This window comes from Botryllus schlosseri, chromosome 12 (assembly GCF_051294905.1).
Source record: "Botryllus schlosseri isolate E-star chromosome 12, Bs_hap1, whole genome shotgun sequence".
Taxonomy (NCBI): domain Eukaryota; kingdom Metazoa; phylum Chordata; class Ascidiacea; order Stolidobranchia; family Styelidae; genus Botryllus; species Botryllus schlosseri.
The window spans coordinates 19,918,143-19,936,419 of record NC_137247.1 but is presented as its reverse complement, the minus strand read 5'-3'; the positions used below and the strand labels follow the sequence as shown (position 1 = coordinate 19,936,419).

The 18,277-nt window shown below is 40.5% G+C and overlaps 1 protein-coding gene and 1 long non-coding RNA gene across 2 annotated transcripts in view; one reads left to right on the top strand and one right to left on the bottom strand.

The window, feature by feature from the left end:
- LOC145451878 (uncharacterized) overlaps positions 1 to 18,277 on the bottom strand; it is a 249,497-nt gene that overhangs the window by 154,296 nt on the left and 76,924 nt on the right. The window lies entirely within an intron of this gene.
- LOC145451868 (polyserase-2-like) overlaps positions 9,750 to 18,277 on the top strand; it is a 111,980-nt gene continuing 103,452 nt past the window's right edge. Inside the window, exons 1-5 of the mRNA XM_080330090.1 lie at positions 9,750 to 9,896; positions 10,913 to 11,044; positions 11,459 to 11,610; positions 12,523 to 12,614; positions 17,036 to 17,192. Coding sequence (XP_080186216.1) covers positions 9,833 to 9,896; positions 10,913 to 11,044; positions 11,459 to 11,610; positions 12,523 to 12,614; positions 17,036 to 17,192 — 597 coding nt within the window. The 5' untranslated portion in view covers positions 9,750 to 9,832. The remainder of the gene's footprint in view (positions 9,897 to 10,912; positions 11,045 to 11,458; positions 11,611 to 12,522; positions 12,615 to 17,035; positions 17,193 to 18,277) is intronic.

The window sequence follows — 18,277 nt, the reverse complement described above, 5'->3', positions numbered from 1 at the left end:
ATGGGGCTCAGTCACGGTAAATGTATATACACATTCTCATCAGACCGTGTGTTCGTGTTTTGTGATTTGCTGGGATTGAAATTACTGAGTTTTCTGTCCACAGAACTCTTGATGATGTCTTCGGGGTACCCGTTATTGATTAGAATTGTGCGGATATATTCTAGCTCCACGTTTAATTTTTCATCCGAATATATCATTAGGGCTCTAAGCACCAACGTGCCTATCAAATTTAGTTTACGGCGATTCGGGGTAAACGAATTCCAACGTATATATTGTCCTGTAAACGTTGGCTTTCGGTAAACCGAAGTGACGAAGCTAATTAGGGTTACCATATTTCTGTAATCCGAATTCCGGACACTTTTTAGCGCCCACTACTGGATTTCAAAATGATTTGTGACGTCACACGGGCAAAGCTTTACTCATGGACCAGATCTCATGGTCACGATCCGGTTCAGGAGTATGGGGCTGTGTGTTGTGTAACCGGTACCGAAACCACTTTTTTCATCCCCTTCCCGCCAAAATAAACAATGTTTTTGAACCCACCATAGGGTAATCCAGTGGTTCTTAACCTTGCCTCCAGCGCCCCCCAAGGGGCGCTGGCGATTTTGAAGGGGGCGGAAACGCTCAGGGGGCGATATGGGGGGCGCTTGGCTCAGGGGGGCAATATGGGGAGCCCTTGGCTCAGGGAGGCGATATGGGGGGCGCTGGAGAAAAATGGCTTCGCAGTAGATGATGTGGTAAAAGGACATATCCTTAATGAGTATTCAGAGCGAATTAACACCGAAAACTTCGTTATATATAGCCTACAAAAGACATATAGGTTCAATTGTCCATAGGCGCTATAAATGATTGGCACTGAATATTCCTGTCTTGGCAATCTGAACCTCAGAAGACGAATTCCATCTGGCAGGGAAAAACTGAAGAAATACCAATTTGAAAGCGTGTGCGTCTTTTAGGTTAGTACGATTGGGCGACAGGGATATATATACCTAGATATCCCTATTGGGCGATATTCCTGTTGGGCGATTCCATATTTTTTTGATATAGCAGACAGGAGGTCACGAAATAACATCATGCAACGAAGCCATACCAAGGGGTCCACCCGCCCGAATATGTTGAATTATTAGTTACGGGCCCTACAGTTTCCAAGACACCTCACAATGCCAAAGAGCCCAAGACCCATGTTTTTACGGGGGGCCTGACGAAGTTTCGTTTCGTTCCTGCCAACGGGTTTACGCCCGAAGATGCATATATATTATTGAGGGGTCCTACCTTGTCAATCACACATCACTCAGCTCTACCGGTAAATCTGTTTACGTGAGCAGAGAGAGAATAAAAATTGATATCAATATATATGCAATTCCCATTCATATTAACCAATTCAATCAATAATTATTGAAATTTTTCGCGCTTCGCGCGTCTAGGCGAGAATAGCTGGCTCAGTAAATGGACTGCCAATGAAGATAACCATGTATCAGCAAATAGCGAATAGCCGAAGGGGAGTCTTGGGCGCGAATCCACCCGGAAGTTTGCTTTATCACCCTATGGGGGGCCCAACACCAACGTTTTTTTTGGGGGGGGGAGGGCTGATGAAGTGCTGTTAGGGCCCTAGTAACGAAATAATTGTACCTACGGGCACGCCCGAATATGTTTAATTATTAATTACGTGCCCTTCATTTTCCAATACAACAGCTCACTCAGCGCTACTGGTAAATTTGATTACGTGGGCTGAGAGGACAAAATGTTTATAGCGACACATATATATGTAATTACATCCTATTCATTCATGCATTATAGAAAATCTTGGCATTTAGGGCGACCAGGCCACACAAACTCTGCTGACCATCGAAATTACGCTACGGGGTTCTTGGGGGCGAAGCCCTCCGAGGTTTGTTTTATCACGCTATGGGTGCGCAAGGCAATCGTTTTAGGGGGGTTGACGAAGTGCTGTTACGGCCATCCCTCTTACTCATTGTCTTTATTACATTCCTTACAATATGAGGTTGGGGGGCGCTGGAGTACGATAATCTTTGAAAGGGGGCGCTGGAGAAAAAAAGGTTAAGAACCACTGGGGTAATCAATGCCACTTTCGGGGGGGGGGGGTGCTATATGATTCCATATGCATCTGATCGTTAAATTTTTTTTTGAATGAATTCTGTCAATAATATTGGTTGTTCCATATATTACTATATAGTTACTACTCTCCGCCCACATGATCAGAGTTAGCGGTAGAGCAAGTGGCGGATGATGAATTCGAAATTATAGGGAGCGTAATTGTTCATCGCTAAGTCATGTTCATGTCCCACCGATAAGATTGTTTATCAGCCTTATGCCAGTGCGCACCACGGAGCTTTATAAACACGCCACATCTAGTGGCTTCCAACCTTTTATGGTCGCGACTCCATCTCCAATTTGAAAATGTTCCGTGGCCCAGATCAAAATTTGACGAGCTGATTACTAAAAGAAGTCAGCACCTTTGCCCAGACTTACTCGCGGACTATTTTGGAAACTGATTATGTTCAACATGTTCGCGAACCCCAGAATAAAGGCAAACGACCCCCGCGTTTGGAACCACTATCTTTGAATAAAGAATTTAAACGGCCTGAACGATATATAGGAATATACCGTTCTCGTATAATTGCCATTAGACTTATTTCAGTAAATGAAGGTGGTTTTTATTTATATTTTATTGCAGTTTTGGCGAGGGTGGTAGTTCCCATATTAAAATTGATAAATGTGATAGTAAATCGCGCGCATCGCGAAGAAGAATGTCATGCATCAGCATAAATATTCCCCCAAATAATGTTTTTATGTTGATTTACGCAAAAATTATGAGGCTGCGTCAAAATTCCGGACATTTGGCATATTTTAGAAATTCCTCCCGGACGCTACTTTGAACAGTGAAATTCCGGACATGTCCGGGAAATTCCGGACGTATGGCAACCCTAAGCTAATACCCCGTTTTCCCACTAGATCGTCTAAGAATGGTAACGAGTTAGCACGCTCTTTTTCAAATGTGGATTTTAAAGACAAGTGTAGAGGATTCAAGTTATCAAAAAAGCCATCGAACTCCGGCTCCGACTTGTATGCAATGTAGCTAGATGCATGTTTTTGAAATTCTCCATTTGCTGACGATTGCCCATGAAGAATGTCAGCTCGAATATCTTCGGGTTTTAATAAATTTTGCAATTAATATATTACCATTTGACTACCAATACAAATCTAAGCAAGCATGTAAAAAATCTCAGAAATAACCCGAACTACCTCTTGCTCCACTTATCTCAACAAAGAACTTCATTCACATTCCCCTCCATCGCTACAGTCTCGGAAATACAATTCGCCGGTATGGACGTAAATTCAAACTTCAAGTGTGCAGCGGTAAACGACATCCGATAACTTATGACATCACAATCACTCCACGCTCAAGTGCTCGTGACCCTGGAAAAGCCAGGCAGAAGAAACGTCACGGTGAAGCCGCGTGATAATCAAGCGCAATTTGATTGGGTAATTACGCTGACACGCTGATGTACAAAAACTGATCGCTCTCGCTGGCCGACCGATGGAAAGGAGAACATTCGATCCTCTGAATTCAAGAGCGATCAGTTTTTGTACATCAAAGGTGCCGCCTCACTGTAGTGTCAAAACAGGTGCATTCACTTCTCTCCTGCACTTTCTTCGCCTGTTTCGGCATTGAATGTACACACTTTTGTTGACTCGGGAGTTACATGTATGCCATCGTAAACATGCGAGCACTCACTGAGTAACCCCACTTTTTCTTGCCATGTTTGCCTAATTACTCAACAACAGATGAGAAATATAAATTACGATGCCAAGTGCCCGCGCGGTAAAAACCAGCGCCGGCGAACGAAAATCGCCGAATACTCCAGCAGATCGTAAACCACCTTACACAACAGCTTGAGGCTCGAGTCGACTTGAAGCATTTTGCCCTTTTCTCTTCATCGAATACGAGAGAGTCGGATCGACGAGTCAGCTTCGAAGCTGACTTAAAGCGCCGTGTAAATGGGCCTATTTTCTCAAAATACGGAATTGACTAGACTCGACTCGAGTCAATTTGTGTATTGATTCGACTGGATGCGCGAATGACTCGAACCAAGTCATATGACTTGAGACTGAGACGGCGAAGACCGAAATTCCATTGTACTTTCGAAGAATAGTAAAGTAATAACACTATTGGGGTTTTGTCTATTCGTACTGGTACTTGAAAATGCGACTAGAAACTGCTAAAAGCGAGGAAAATTAGGGTATGATAAATGCGAACCATTCGATATCCCCAAACATAGTTTTAAAAAGTGGTTTAACGAGACTTTAACTGGAAACTGAGCAGTCAAAACAACGACTTGGACTCGGACTCGAGTCATAATACCATGACTCGGACTCGACCCTTTGCTTTACTTTGAAATCATATTTATTTTTGTGCCGTGATTACGTAACATCCGTATACATCTTATCCAGGTTCAAAATACAGCCAATATAGCGATATATGCCGTGATAATTAAAGTAGCAAGTCACTGTTTCCTTATTTAAGTTTAAAAGTTGTTTGTAGCCATTCTTGCATTACGAAGTACAAGGTACAGTATTTGGTTTAAGCTGTTACATCATATACGTTACAAAAAATAATTCGTGAAATAATGCAATCAGTGTACGTGATTTTTAGTAGGCTTTGTCGTCCCCACTCATGACTGCTGTTATGTCAAACAAAAAAACATGCGGCTTAAGGCCGACTTTACAACATGATTTGGTGTACTAAATATTTTTTACTGAAGTCAGCCGTGAACCCGTCTTTTTAGTTTAGTTTAGGACAGGGTGGGCAACTTCTCCGGTCGGAGGGCTGGATATGGGTGAATAAAGTACTTGGCGGGCTGGATTACAGAATATATACATTAGTCGCGTATTTATGCACCTATACAAGGAAAAATAGTATTTCTTGTAAATTTTAGGTATGAAGCATAGAGACCAGGGCTGTTGAGTCGGAGTCGGAGTCGGTGGAGTCGGAGTCGGGGTAATTTTCGCTTGATGGAGTCGGAGTCGGAGTCGGAGTCGTGAAAACTATAATAGCTGTAGTCGGAGTCGGAGTCAGTGCAAAAATACTGACTGGAGTCGGAGTCGGAGTTTGTGAGAATGACATTGACTTCGACTCCGACTCCGACTCCAACTTCTCTATCATGAAAACATTTGCTTTCAAAGAATTTTCAATATAATTTTTATGTACCACCAATCGCTGTTATTGATAACCATACAGATCAGGTGCGGCCAGCCCGTGGCACGCAGGCCAAATTTGGCACACGAGAAGGTTAGGTGTGGCCTGCAACGTAATTCTCGAAATTATTTATGACATCAGGTACAATTGCAAGGCCAACCAAAATTTGATTAGCATGACCGCGAAATTTGATGATGACTAAAACAGCAGTTCTGACGCATTGACGTATCCAGGGGCCAGCCACATTTATCCCTGATCTTCGTATGTGACCATAAAGTAGAATATCTTATAGCAGATTCATTTGACTTGAAATTTTTCTCGGTACTTCGCATGATTCATTGTCACTAGATTTCTTGCATTCAGTATTTGAGCCCCCTTCTGAAAATTATAAATTTACGAAATTGAGTCTAACTATATTTGCAATTAGGAGATAACGTGTCGTCCAACATGCGGCTTAGCTAGTGCACTCGCAGCGAGATCATCGACAAAACAACTGCACAAAATGATAGAGGCATGTTCACTTATACCAGTGGTCGGGAACCTATGGCTCGCGAGCCATATATGGCTCTTTTGGGTATGAAATATGGCTCTTTGACATATTTTGAATTTTATACCTTATTTTATCGATATTGCAGCAACTTGTTAGTAAATTTTCTTAACGGCCAGAATAATTATTCTCGTGGCCGCATAAAATTGTATTTGAGAGGTCAAGGTAGTGGCGTATCGCGTATCCAGGGTTAAGGGCTCGGACCCCTTCACAAAATCCTCCAATGCTGCATTGCTGCTGTACCACCAGCGACCAATATCCCTCGCGAATTTGATGTACCCGGACATTGCGTGCTGCGTAAACTTTGATTGGAAGTCCGAGTCCGAGCCCAAGTCAGCGAGCAGAGGGTCGAGTCCGAGTCATTGTGTTGACTGCTCAGTTCCGAGCTAAAGTCTTGCTAAAACAACTTTTTATAGCTCAGTTTGGTGATATCGAATGGTTCGCATTTATAATATACTAATTTTCCTCAGTTTTAGCGGTTTCTGGCCGCATTTTCAAGTACCAGTACCAATAGACGAAATCACAATAGTGTCGTTACTTTACTATTCTTCGAAATTACAATGAAACGTCGGTCTTGGCCATCTGAGTATCGAGTCACATGACTTGGTTCAAATGACTCGAGTCCAAGTCGAGTCAATATACGAATTTACTCGAGTAGAGTCATTCCCGTATCTATAGAAAATGACTCGAGTCAAGTCGAGTCATGACTCGAGTCATTACAACCCTGGTGTAGCGCAACGTTTCGTTACCGCCGAATACTTTAAGAATTGAGAAGTCGATAAGTATTTAAATTTTCGGAATCAGTGTGACAGTCACATTCGATTAATATCAGTTATAAGAAATTCTAAGCTACTTACGATGAATTGCGTTATCATTGCTGAGGCTTGGCCCGTTCGCACCTTACCTCTCGTTTCGAGCTTTATTTTCGAACAACATAAATACCAGTTTTTACAGAGAAAACGTGGCGCACAAGAGGAATCCCATGTAGTGAATTCCAATTAGTGCTGACATGACGTCACGAATTTTTAATTGTGACGTAACAGTTGATTGGCATGTATGGCTCTTTTGGAGTTGAGATGGAAAAAATACGGCCAATATGGCTCTTCGGACAAAAAAGGTACCCGACCACTGACTTATACTGTCGATTTTGCTATGTCTAAACGTCGAATAATCCTGTCCTTGCCAAATGAGCCCAGTGGTATACAATGCGCCCCCCAATGTATGTTTGCGACATATTTATTGATATAGCCTAATTCAGTCGTTATCTTGCAAAAAAAAAAAATATTTCGTGCTTCGCGCGACCAGGGCCTGATTGCGCACTGCACAGTTTCATGACATATTGTTATCAATTTTAGAGCGTATTAATATAAGTCTTGTTTTTATTGTTACCTAATTCGGTTCGCTCTTATCGACGACTAAAAAAAGGTTATCAACATTCCAGTTTCCCGCGCAATGGTTCGTAAATCTCAGGTGTCCCTTTCGCCTAAAAAGTTGCCCACCCCTGATTTAGATAAAATTAGATATTACTTGCAAATTACAACTCAGTTGCATAGGGGAAGAAAATCGCAAGATGCGTTTTCGCGATGCAGTCAAAATTGATGTAATTTTTGGAATACCATGATACTGTGACAGAGAAAATGCATCGGCTGGTTTTGTAAAATTGTAAAAATGATGTAAATATGACCAAACGATGCTTCCTACTTGACAGAATTAAAAATATTTGTAGTGTAGCTTAGCTGCTTGGGCCGAAAAAATGATTAAGAAAGACTGCAAGTCCAAATCCTTGAATACTTGATTAAGTACATGTAGACTAGACATGGACTAGACTGGGCTATGGTCTTTGACTACTTAACTGAATTCCATTTATGAGTGACCAATGTCTTTTAGTAGTAAGTGTGTTTGTGTTTGTAATCAGGATAGTGTGCAATGACAAAATTAGTAAGTTCAATTTCTTAATTAGTTGCTGACTTATACACAAGAGCTACACTTGGATTTTCAATCTACATTTTTATTATACAGGATTGGATATCTGCCATATTTGAACGATTCATACATTTCAGGATATTAGAGAGTCCATGTTATAAAAACTTGAAAAAACAAGGATATTTAGCAAATCTTTCTTTCATGTTAATTGCATAGTGGATAATTCGAGCTGTGCCACAATGAAACAATTTAGCATGCCACCGTTAATCATATGTTTGCATATGTTTAATGGTTGTATGATAGTCATTCAACCGACAATGTGGCATATAATTTTGGAAGTAAATTGGTAATAATGCTGGAGTCGGAGTCGGGAGTCGGAGTCGGAGTAAGTACGTTTAAAGATCCAGGAATCGGAGTCGGAGTCGGTACGTTTAAAGACTCGGGAGTCGGAGTCGGAGTCGGTATATTGAAAATGTGCGGAGTCGGAGTCGGAGCCGGAGTCGGTGGTAAAATTTACCGACTCCACAGCCTGATAGAGACCATAAACAGTGTTTTTGAATTTGTTAACGCTAGCTTTTAAAGTCAATCAGACATCCGTGGTTAGCCAAAGTTGTCAACAAGCTCTTTAAGCTCTGGCAGCACGTTGTATGTAGCAACCCGAAGTAAAGACTGCACGTGAATATCAGTTATATTGAAACGCAGCCTTGTCTCGTTAATGTTCAAAAATAATTTCGTTCAGATTTCACTGGCTACTTGATAAAATTGTTAAGTTGGTTAAAAAATGACGTACATCAACTTTGGCTCAATTCCAACCAGTAGAGGCGAGATTCTTGTAGTAGAAAGTTTTGAATTTATTTATCATTAAAAAATTTGGATTTGAATAAAATAGTATTTACGGTGACTAACTCTTTAATTATTTATTATAAAATCATGAAATTAGAAATCTTTCTACTGTAATAACTTCGCTTCTGGAGGTTGGAATTGACCCGAATTTGGCATGCCTCATCTCTATTGACAGCCTAACAATTTCATGGGGTGGACGAAAAAATTTTGAATTTTTTTTTTTATGATAAATTCAAAACTTTCTACTGCAAAAATTCCGCTTCTACTGGTTGGAATTGAGGCAAAGTTGGTGTGCAGCGTTTTTTTCAACCAACCTAACAATTTTATCAAGTAGCCAGTGAAATCCGACGAAAAAGTACGTAGATCCGAACAGCGCAAATAGTTTCATGTCCACCTTTCTCCGGGGGGCCACCTTGGATTCATTCTGTGACGCATAACTTTGTCAATATTTTCAGAATAGAATTCCACTTCCAGGGTAAAAGCTATCTGCGGACGGGTTAAAATACCTTCGCGGGCCGCGGGCCGTATGTTGCCCGCCCCTGGTTTAGGATGATCACCGTATCCGTGTTTAAGGAATGTCATTTGTGTTGGCATTATGAGAAAAATCATGCATTGAAATACGTACAATCAGCGGAGGCGGAAGACCTGACGGAAGACCTAGTAAACATCAACGCTCCTTTACTAAACCACACAGAGCTCTGGATACAGCCTAATATTTACACGGCCACTTAGTAGCATGTGTTAATAATGTAATCCACTGCCTTCAATTTAGAAATAAAACTGAATGCCGGAGGGTTTAGACTAAATAGTCGCCTCAGTCCGCCAACGTGTTTTCTGCTTCACAGGAAAAATAAAACTCCACCCCTGACTTAGTCCAATCGTCGAAAGTACGGAATCAGTATTGAAGTATTTCATAATAAAAGAGTATTTCATTATTATATTTCATTATTCATTATCTGCTCGCACTAGTCGGACAACTGGTCTTATGTGGCTTATCTTAAGCAAAATAACTTTAAACTTTGATATGTAGAAACGTGCATTATGAGTTGGACATTTCATTTTTGTCCGAAATTCCCGCGGAACATTGGGAAGTTTTATCCTCTCGTTGTTGTACTGAAATTCCCCGTCACGGTTACGATGCGAATTAATCATTTGTATATATGACAATAACAAGTAGCATGTCAACATGTCCTTGAATTTTTTTCGCCTTTGGGCATAAGGTCGTATGACATATGGTTATATGCGTATACACTTGAAATTTCTCAGTAATGTTTTGATTACTCTGAGAACTCGGTTTGCGGATGATGACGGGCGTAACTACATTGATAGTTGTATATGTTCTTGTAGTTACGGTATTCTCAGCAGGTTAGTTGCAATTATATTTGAAATTGAGATCAAGTTCATTGAGTGCCATATTGTTCCCACCTGAACGAAGTAGGATAATTATAACTTTGAGTATTTTCAGATTAAATGCAAGTAGCCTGCAGAAAAAAAAAACATCATATATGATATTAGTATGTCGGAAATATCTCAAACCATAGCTTGTGTCTTGGGCAGATGAAAATATAATCTGACGATTGATTGATCGATTGATCGATCGATTGATAGCTCCCGAACCAACAGTACTAGGCAATTGGCGATTGGTATGATAGGGTAGTTATATTATTTATTCTTATAATTATGCCTATACAGATCTACAGACATCCTTACTTCATTACAGATTGAGCGTAAATAACCGAATATATTGGAAGAAAAGCATCTTGATTTAATTATAGAAAAGAGCTCACGGTGCTACAATTTCAGAATTCACTTGTTTTCGCCAATGCCCTCTTATAAACGTTTGATTCGATAACCTTATCAGATTCATAGTACGGAAATACATAGCCATTGCATGCTTTTCCCGCCAATATTTTCCTCTCTTTTTAAAATCCGTCTAGATTAGCGGTTCTCAACCGGGGGTCCTCGAAACCTCCAGATTTGAAAAATGGTTGTGATGTTTTTTTTTTTCAATTAGAGCGACCACGAGGCAGTATCGCCTCATAACTGTTAAAACATCATAACTCACAGAAACAGAATTTCCGTCTGAGATGAAATATTCCACCGTGCAAACTCATTTAAATTGCCAAATAAATGCTGATAAAACATACGCTGTTTAGAGATGTTTTGTTGGAGTTTTGAAAAACGAATTGTTTGCGACGGTTCGAAGAGATCCACCAAGATAAACAGATTGAGAACCACTGATCTGGATTCATCGTATAAACCAAACAAATGGAATTAACAACTTTATTGATAACGATGCGACATGTCAAGTGGTAGAAATGCTTCGGATGCATGTCATCTGCCCCGGTACTTTATTCGTAAATAACAATACAATTTGATAGGTCAGCATTATGACTGGTCCCCTTGCTCAAGATCATGCGGACAAGGAACTAAAAGCAGAAAATGTCAACCAAATGACGTCCGTCGTTGCCAATACGAGTACGCAGACTGCAAAGTAAAAGACTGCCCCATTGGTAAGTCAGAATTACATCCTTACAGCATGCAACAACCGCAATGACGATAATCTTCCGGCTTTACGACGTCATATTCGATAGGCTGTTTCTGCTATTTGCTATGGTTAGCGGGTATATATTTAGTTAGGGCTGTGGGTTAGATTTTTTGTTTGGGGGGAGTAGGATTGGTATTCATATTTTGCTCTTCTATGTGCGAATTAAATAGCACGCCGTCATAGAGTAGATATAGGCGAATTTAAGAAAACTCAGGTCAGAACTTTTCATTGAATAGCATATCGTATTCACAAGCGCAAGTCGCCAAGTGCAGGATCAAATATGATAGTTAAATAAGTCGACTGCGCACAAAACATCATTCACGCGTGACACATCATTGTCAAGTCTGTGATTTTCTCTGTCAAATGTATAATTTTTCAGCTCAGTGTACCACCTACAAGTACGACTCTGTTTCTGATTGCTGCAGCAATGAGGATTTCGACAAATGCGGAGTTCCCCAGATAGGAGCTGGATTGTTTCGAAGAAGAATAATAGGGGGAAACCGCTCAGAGGATGGCCAATGGCCCTGGCAGGTATTTAGTCACATCGTTTCAAATACTGCTAACGATTGGTACTGATCAAATTTAACAGTATACGTCGTGGATGATTTCAAATTTGTAGTATGTGGAGTACCGTATTTTTATGATAACTATTTTCGACTTTGAACCTCTGCTTGACACTTCATTAATACAAAGTCACCACGTAAATCGCACTGATCCGAGAAATGTGAAGTTTTACCGTCGGCAGTCGAATCTAGCCAAAATTGTCCTTGAATATTAATGTAGGCACTGTACAGACAGTCGCAACCTAACGATGCAATGCAAGCGTGACACATGGTATCCATTGAGACGAGGCAATATCATATGACTATGTTCGTGGTTGAGTATAGTAGGGCTGTTCAAAAAAAAAAACTTTTCCTTCAGATTTCACTGGCTACTTGGTAAAATTGTTAGGTTTGTTAAAAAATAAAATGTTTCACACTAACATTGGCTCCATTCCAACCAGTAGAAGCGATTTTCTTGCAGTAGAAAGTTTTGAATTTATCATTAAAAAATAAATGATAAAACTTTAAAAAATTTCTGCTGACCCCATAAAATTGTCAGTAAAATTGAGGCATGCCAAATTTGGCTCAATTCCAACCACTAGAAGAGAAGTTATTGGAGTAGAGATTTTAATAAAATAGTATTTACGGTGACTAACTCTTTAATTATTTATTATAAAATCAAGGAATTAAAAATTTTTCTATTGCAATAACCTTGCCAAAATACATGTCAAATACATACTCGATTTTCCATTCAATAGGGAATGGTGTTGGGTCAGAGCTAACCCGCCAATTTGTTGGTCGAACATTTATAGCGTGACTCGTCGCTATTCGCTCATCGCCACAAGCCACAATTCAACATAATTCACCAAAAACCCGTTTCAATAATTACCTCGCACGCTAGGTTGCTTTGAGAAAGAAGAAAACAAATAAGTTCGTATGCGGTGCTGCTCTGCTGAACGAACGATGGATACTCACAGCTGCTCATTGTTTCACGTAAGTATAAGTCTATTTCGGAGCTTTCCAAACTGTGCAACCACTAGTGGCACGTGAGAGTCTTTCAGGTGGTACCCGAGTCATGTCAACGTATCAATGACTTATCCTGGGTTTTGCAGACCAAGCGGGCAACGTTGTCTGCCTGCATTTCATATCGTATTTGTTTGTGCGACGCCGTAATTGGTTATATGTAATGAAGTTTTACTCGAGTATTAAAAATTCATACTTTACTGATGATTGCCCCCATTTTTAATGTCACTAGTTGTTTTGTGAGTATGGGTCGTAAAAACGCATATTTCTATTTCGAAGGTAGCCATCCACGATTAAGCGGTTGATCCTCGACCTAATCTAATCTCTAAACGACTTATGCTTCAGTACTTTTCTGATCTTCCATTTTCCATTTTCTGCTTCTACTCGAAGCAGTTTTAATATGTCCTGGCGATAGCTACTTGAACTTGTCATTGAAAAGAAATTCACAACATTACATCTACTTTCACTCTATCTTGATAGAAATGCTTACTAATTTAAGCAGCACTGTTTGCCGACTGTGACATCACCATATTTCCAAAGTTCACATCTCAATAAAAATTACTAATAGAGTACAGAAGCCGAAACGGTGTTAGTTGGTATTAATTCTTCCTCTAGTACTCAGTAGGGATGGTGTGAACCTCTAAAAGGTGCAGGTTCGTGTGAACGTGAACCTTTTTGAAAAGTTCTCTGTGAACGCGAACGTGAACGTGAACCTCATGACGTCACGTTACGTCATATTGCTAATTCCAGCCCTACATTTCAGCGACTTAATATATTAATGTACACGATACCTACTTACTACACGATACCTACTACTACTACGACGACAAATCGGGCCACATTATGTCACAATACTGAATTACATACAGACTTTTAACCGGCACCAAATGTAGACTAACAAACTGGACCAATCAAATGATATATTAATTCCATAAAATCAATATCTTCGTCGCTTTCCAACAATTTCGAAGAGGACTTGCAAGGGAATATAAGCTTACGCCTTAACGGTCGAGGCCGGACCGGACAATGTATTCGGCGTTTGCGTATTGCTACGTTGATATTGAGCAGAGTGTAAAACGGGGTTCTATACTTGCTATTTCGCTCTTGATGTTGCGTTGCGTGGTTGTGGTTGTGGGTCAAGCTCACAGCAGAGTTCCTAAACATTCACTGACGGAAACCGGATATTTTGAACAAACTTTTGGAACAAAGCAAGTCAAATATTCAAGATTTTCAAGGGGTATGCTCGTTTGGTGTTGAGTTTTTTTGCTGCCAGCTCCATGCACAGAGTGAAGTGAAATGCATAGAAATCCAATCAAAGAGGTTATAATGACGTGGAAACTTGTAATATATGAAAAAGGTTCACAGTGCAGAGCCTACCAAGGTTCGTTTATGATAGGCTTACCATGTTTTGGAAATCTAAAAAGAGGGCACTTTTTCAGAAATTTGAGGCTTGCAAAACCGGAGAAGAATTCTCAAAAATCGGTGAATTTTCCCCACTTTGTGAACGGCTGACTAAAAAAAAGGGTCAACTTTCCGCTCAGAGCTAATAATACCGTTTTTCTCTCCACATTGATAGGTGGTTGTCTAAAAAAGGTCAACTTTTCGCTCAGACCTGAAATCACCGTTTTTCACTCCGAAATAACCGCCGGAGCGTCACGTCTGTGCTAATTTACGACATATCACTCGCATTTTGCTCTAAATGTGACCTAAATTTTCAAAAAAGAGGACAAAGGAGCGTCCTCCGAGGACAGTTTCAAAAGGGTCAAAAAAGAGGACAAATGCTCTTAAAAGAGGACGTATGGTAACCCTAGTTTATGTACGTGAACCTCCAAATCTCTACGGTTCACAAACGCGAACGTGAACCGCACGTTGACACCATCCCTAGTACTTATTTAATCACCCGGCAGCATTTAATGTTGATTGTGGCATTCATGATGTTTTGCGACTACAATAGTGATTTGCAAGAGGCCGATATTCTTTATCATGATCCAGATCTTCCGACTTGTAGCACGGTCCACTTTATGGCGTTTCTAAGACACTGCTTATACGCGTGTTGTCGTTCACATCGGCAGGACCCAGATTGGTGAACTTGGACGAATCATGGAGAACGGATTCCATTTTCATGTTGTAATCTCCCCGGTTCAAAATCACAACTCCAGAGCCTTTGTCAGGTTTTGTGATGACGATTTTTTCATTTGAACGTAAAGATTTGATGGTTTTAAGACAATCCTTGTTCATCACGCGCAAGTTAGAAATGAAGCTGCAGCGTCGCCTTCTCAAACTGAAGAAGGATGGAGTACTTCCTTCAAATCTGTACGAGTCTCTGCGCCCAACGGGATCGCAACGGCCGCGTATGTACGGTTTGCCGAAAACACATAAAGATAACGTACCTCTTCGCCCCATATTGTCTATGTGTGGATCGGCACAACATAATTTAGCCAAATGGCTTAACACCGTCATTGAGCCAGTTCGATCCTTGTATACGCACCACTGTGTCCGCGACTCGTTCACGTTTGTAGACGAATTAAAACGCGCCAAATTAAATCCGTCCAATGTATTTCTTAGCTCATTTGATGTGAAAAGTCTTTTTACCAACGTATACCATTGTCGGAAACTTTCGAAATCTGCGCAGACGCGCTTTATGATGGCACGCTTGAACCTCCGAAACTACCGCGTAAAATATTTCTTGAATTGTAACTAACTGCTACTAGTAGCGTTGAATTCAGCTTCAATGACACGATGTTCCGTCAATGCAATGGTATTGCGATGGGTTCACCGTTGGGACCTAGTTTGGCCGATATATTCGTGGGATACCATGAAAAGAAATTATTTGAAAACGTCGCAAAACCTCTCCTCTATTTTATATATGTAGATGAAACCCTTTGTTGCCTTTAAAAAGGAGCGAGAGTGTAATAATTTCTTCGAAAAATTGAACTGTCTCCATCCAGCTCTACAATTTACCGTGGAAAAGGAAACTGATGCTGCCCTTCCCTTTTTAGACGTCTTAGTAGAGAGATCAGGACAAACGTTTTTAACGTCGGTGTACAGAAAACCTACTTTCACTGGTCATTATATTCGTTGGGATTCATTTTGCCCGAAGCGGCGTAAATTAAACCTCATTTCATCGCTCGTTAATCGCGCCTTGCGCCTCTGCTCACCAGAAAAACTGTCACGCGAATTGGATGATATCCACTTGATTCTCTCCAAAAATGGCTATCCGGACCACATATTGAAATGCTCCATCTCTGGGGTATTGAAAAAATCGGCTACAGCTCCAAAATATGGCCCAGAAAAATGCCCGGCATTTTTGCACCTACCTTGGCTAGGTAACGTGTCTAGCCGTTTTGAAAAGCTTATTAAATCGGCTGTTCACCGTTGCTATTACAGCGTCAACACGCATGTAGTGTACACGACGAAACTCTTGTTACCCAACTCTCGAAAAGATGTACTTCCTGCCTTTGATGCAAGTAATGTTGTTTACCAATACAAGTGCCACTGTGATAGTAGGTATGTAGGACGTACATCTCAAAGATTGTTTGAGCGTATTAAGCAGCATATCCCAAAATTGATTCGTTCAAAAACTTGCGCAAATGATCGCACGGAGCTCGCACGTCAGTGCAAATTGGCTGCAAAAACAAACTGCTATGATGATTACCAAGCATATGCTTCGTCAATAGGTCAGCATCTGAGTGAAAACCTTGCCTGTGCACAGCACTATGATGACAATATGTTCACTGTCATTGCGCGTGGCAGGTCTGTGTTTCATTTAAAAGTGTTGGAGTCTACTATTATTCAGTTGAGCAAACCTATTTTATGCAGACAAAAAGATTTCCTCTATAACCTACAAATTTCTCATTAGTGCGTGTTGTTCCGTGCGTGTAATTGTTTATTTACAAATTGTGCTGCTACTATAGTACCGTATGTCCGTATACTTCATAGTTTGTTATTGTTGCCATTGGTACAATGCGAATTTCATGGTTTGTGATTTTGATTGTTGCGTCATACCTTGCCTTTTTGGTTTTGCTTTTAAATCTGTTTAAATCCCTTTAGTGTGCCGATAACTCTTGAAAAGAGGCACCCGAAAAGTCTTCGAGTTAATAAATATTATTCTACAATGGATATTGTATTGAAAGCTATATTCAAGTTCTGTACCACGAACCAGCTATTTATTTATCTAATGTGACTAATAAGTTGGTATATTAAATTGGATTGGAGGTAAAACACATAGTTTATGAATGAAAAGGAAGCCAGTGTAGGGACATGAAAGGCCTGCATGCCGATTCATAGCTGCTGTCAACCGCACCAGATTAGATCATTTGATCTCAAGTGTATCAGTTCAAGCCAATCAATATGACGCGGACATTGATTAAATTATGTATTGTACGTTGAAGGGATCCTAGGGGTATAAAGCATGCAAAGGACGCCCTGATAGTCGCTGGGATATCACGACTAAAAGGAGAAAACCCGGGCAAGCAGACGTTCGACATGGAAAAGTTCATTTTGCATCCAAGCAACACACACTACACGAATGACGTGGCATTGGCGAAGGTTGGTTTCTCATTTTTATGTAAATTATTTGCAAGTAGATTAGAGGGAGGATTCTTTATATTGCCAAATCTGTTCAAATGGTATTCCTGATCCGCTTTCTCATTCAAACCGGTTCAAACATTTTAACAATCCAATTCCTACAAACAAGGCCGCGATCACATTCAGGGTTGCATTTAAAAGAAGGGGTGTTTTAAACTGTTATCAAAAATATGTTTTAAACCTTTTAAACAAATGCCATTTCAAAAAAATATATTCAAACGTTTTATAATTCGGTCATAATTGTGTAATGTAAATACTTTAGAAAAACGTGAATTATGAACCTCGAGGTGACTTGTACTAGATTTAGACGAAGTACATGTATGGCAGAGGTTCGTACATTTTTTAGTCCGCGACGCCAATCTGAGTTTTAAAGATATCTCACGACCCAAGCCTCGCACATCGAAATTGTTAGTATGCTACGATATACGCTCATATATGAAATATAAAAGGCACTGCTATACGCACTTTAGTTCTAAGAAACATTTATGAACAATGCAATTTCAATTTGGCGAGCAATAAGAATTATTTGGTGCCGATTATTTCGTCGACCGTATATACCAATGTCGAAGGTTTTGGCTATCCAGCGGGGGTCATGTTGGACACAGGTTTTATCGCCACCAATGTTTCGGCGACGCATGTTGCCCAGCCGCATGTTGGAGAAAACTTCATGTCTTTAAGTGTTGTAGTGCGGAAAGGGTTGGCCCCGAAATACCACTGTCTAATAGTCCCGCACCAGCATGTTGCACACCCCTAGACTAAAGCATCCCAACGGTCTGTGACAGCGTTAAGCGAGAGGCCTATACTTGGAATACACCGTTCTTCCTTAATTGCGAATACATTTACAGATCATTTTTGTACATTACAGTTATTCAAAAAACATTCCCTGCGGCATTCCCTAGCTTTACGCTGCCCGGGCATTACCCGCGCAAGTAACAACTTTCCATAGATGCCAATGGCAGACATATTTTATCATAACATCAAACCGATTTGTGTATTATCGGCACAACACGAAGATCGGCACATTTTCTTGATCTGGCTTCATCTGG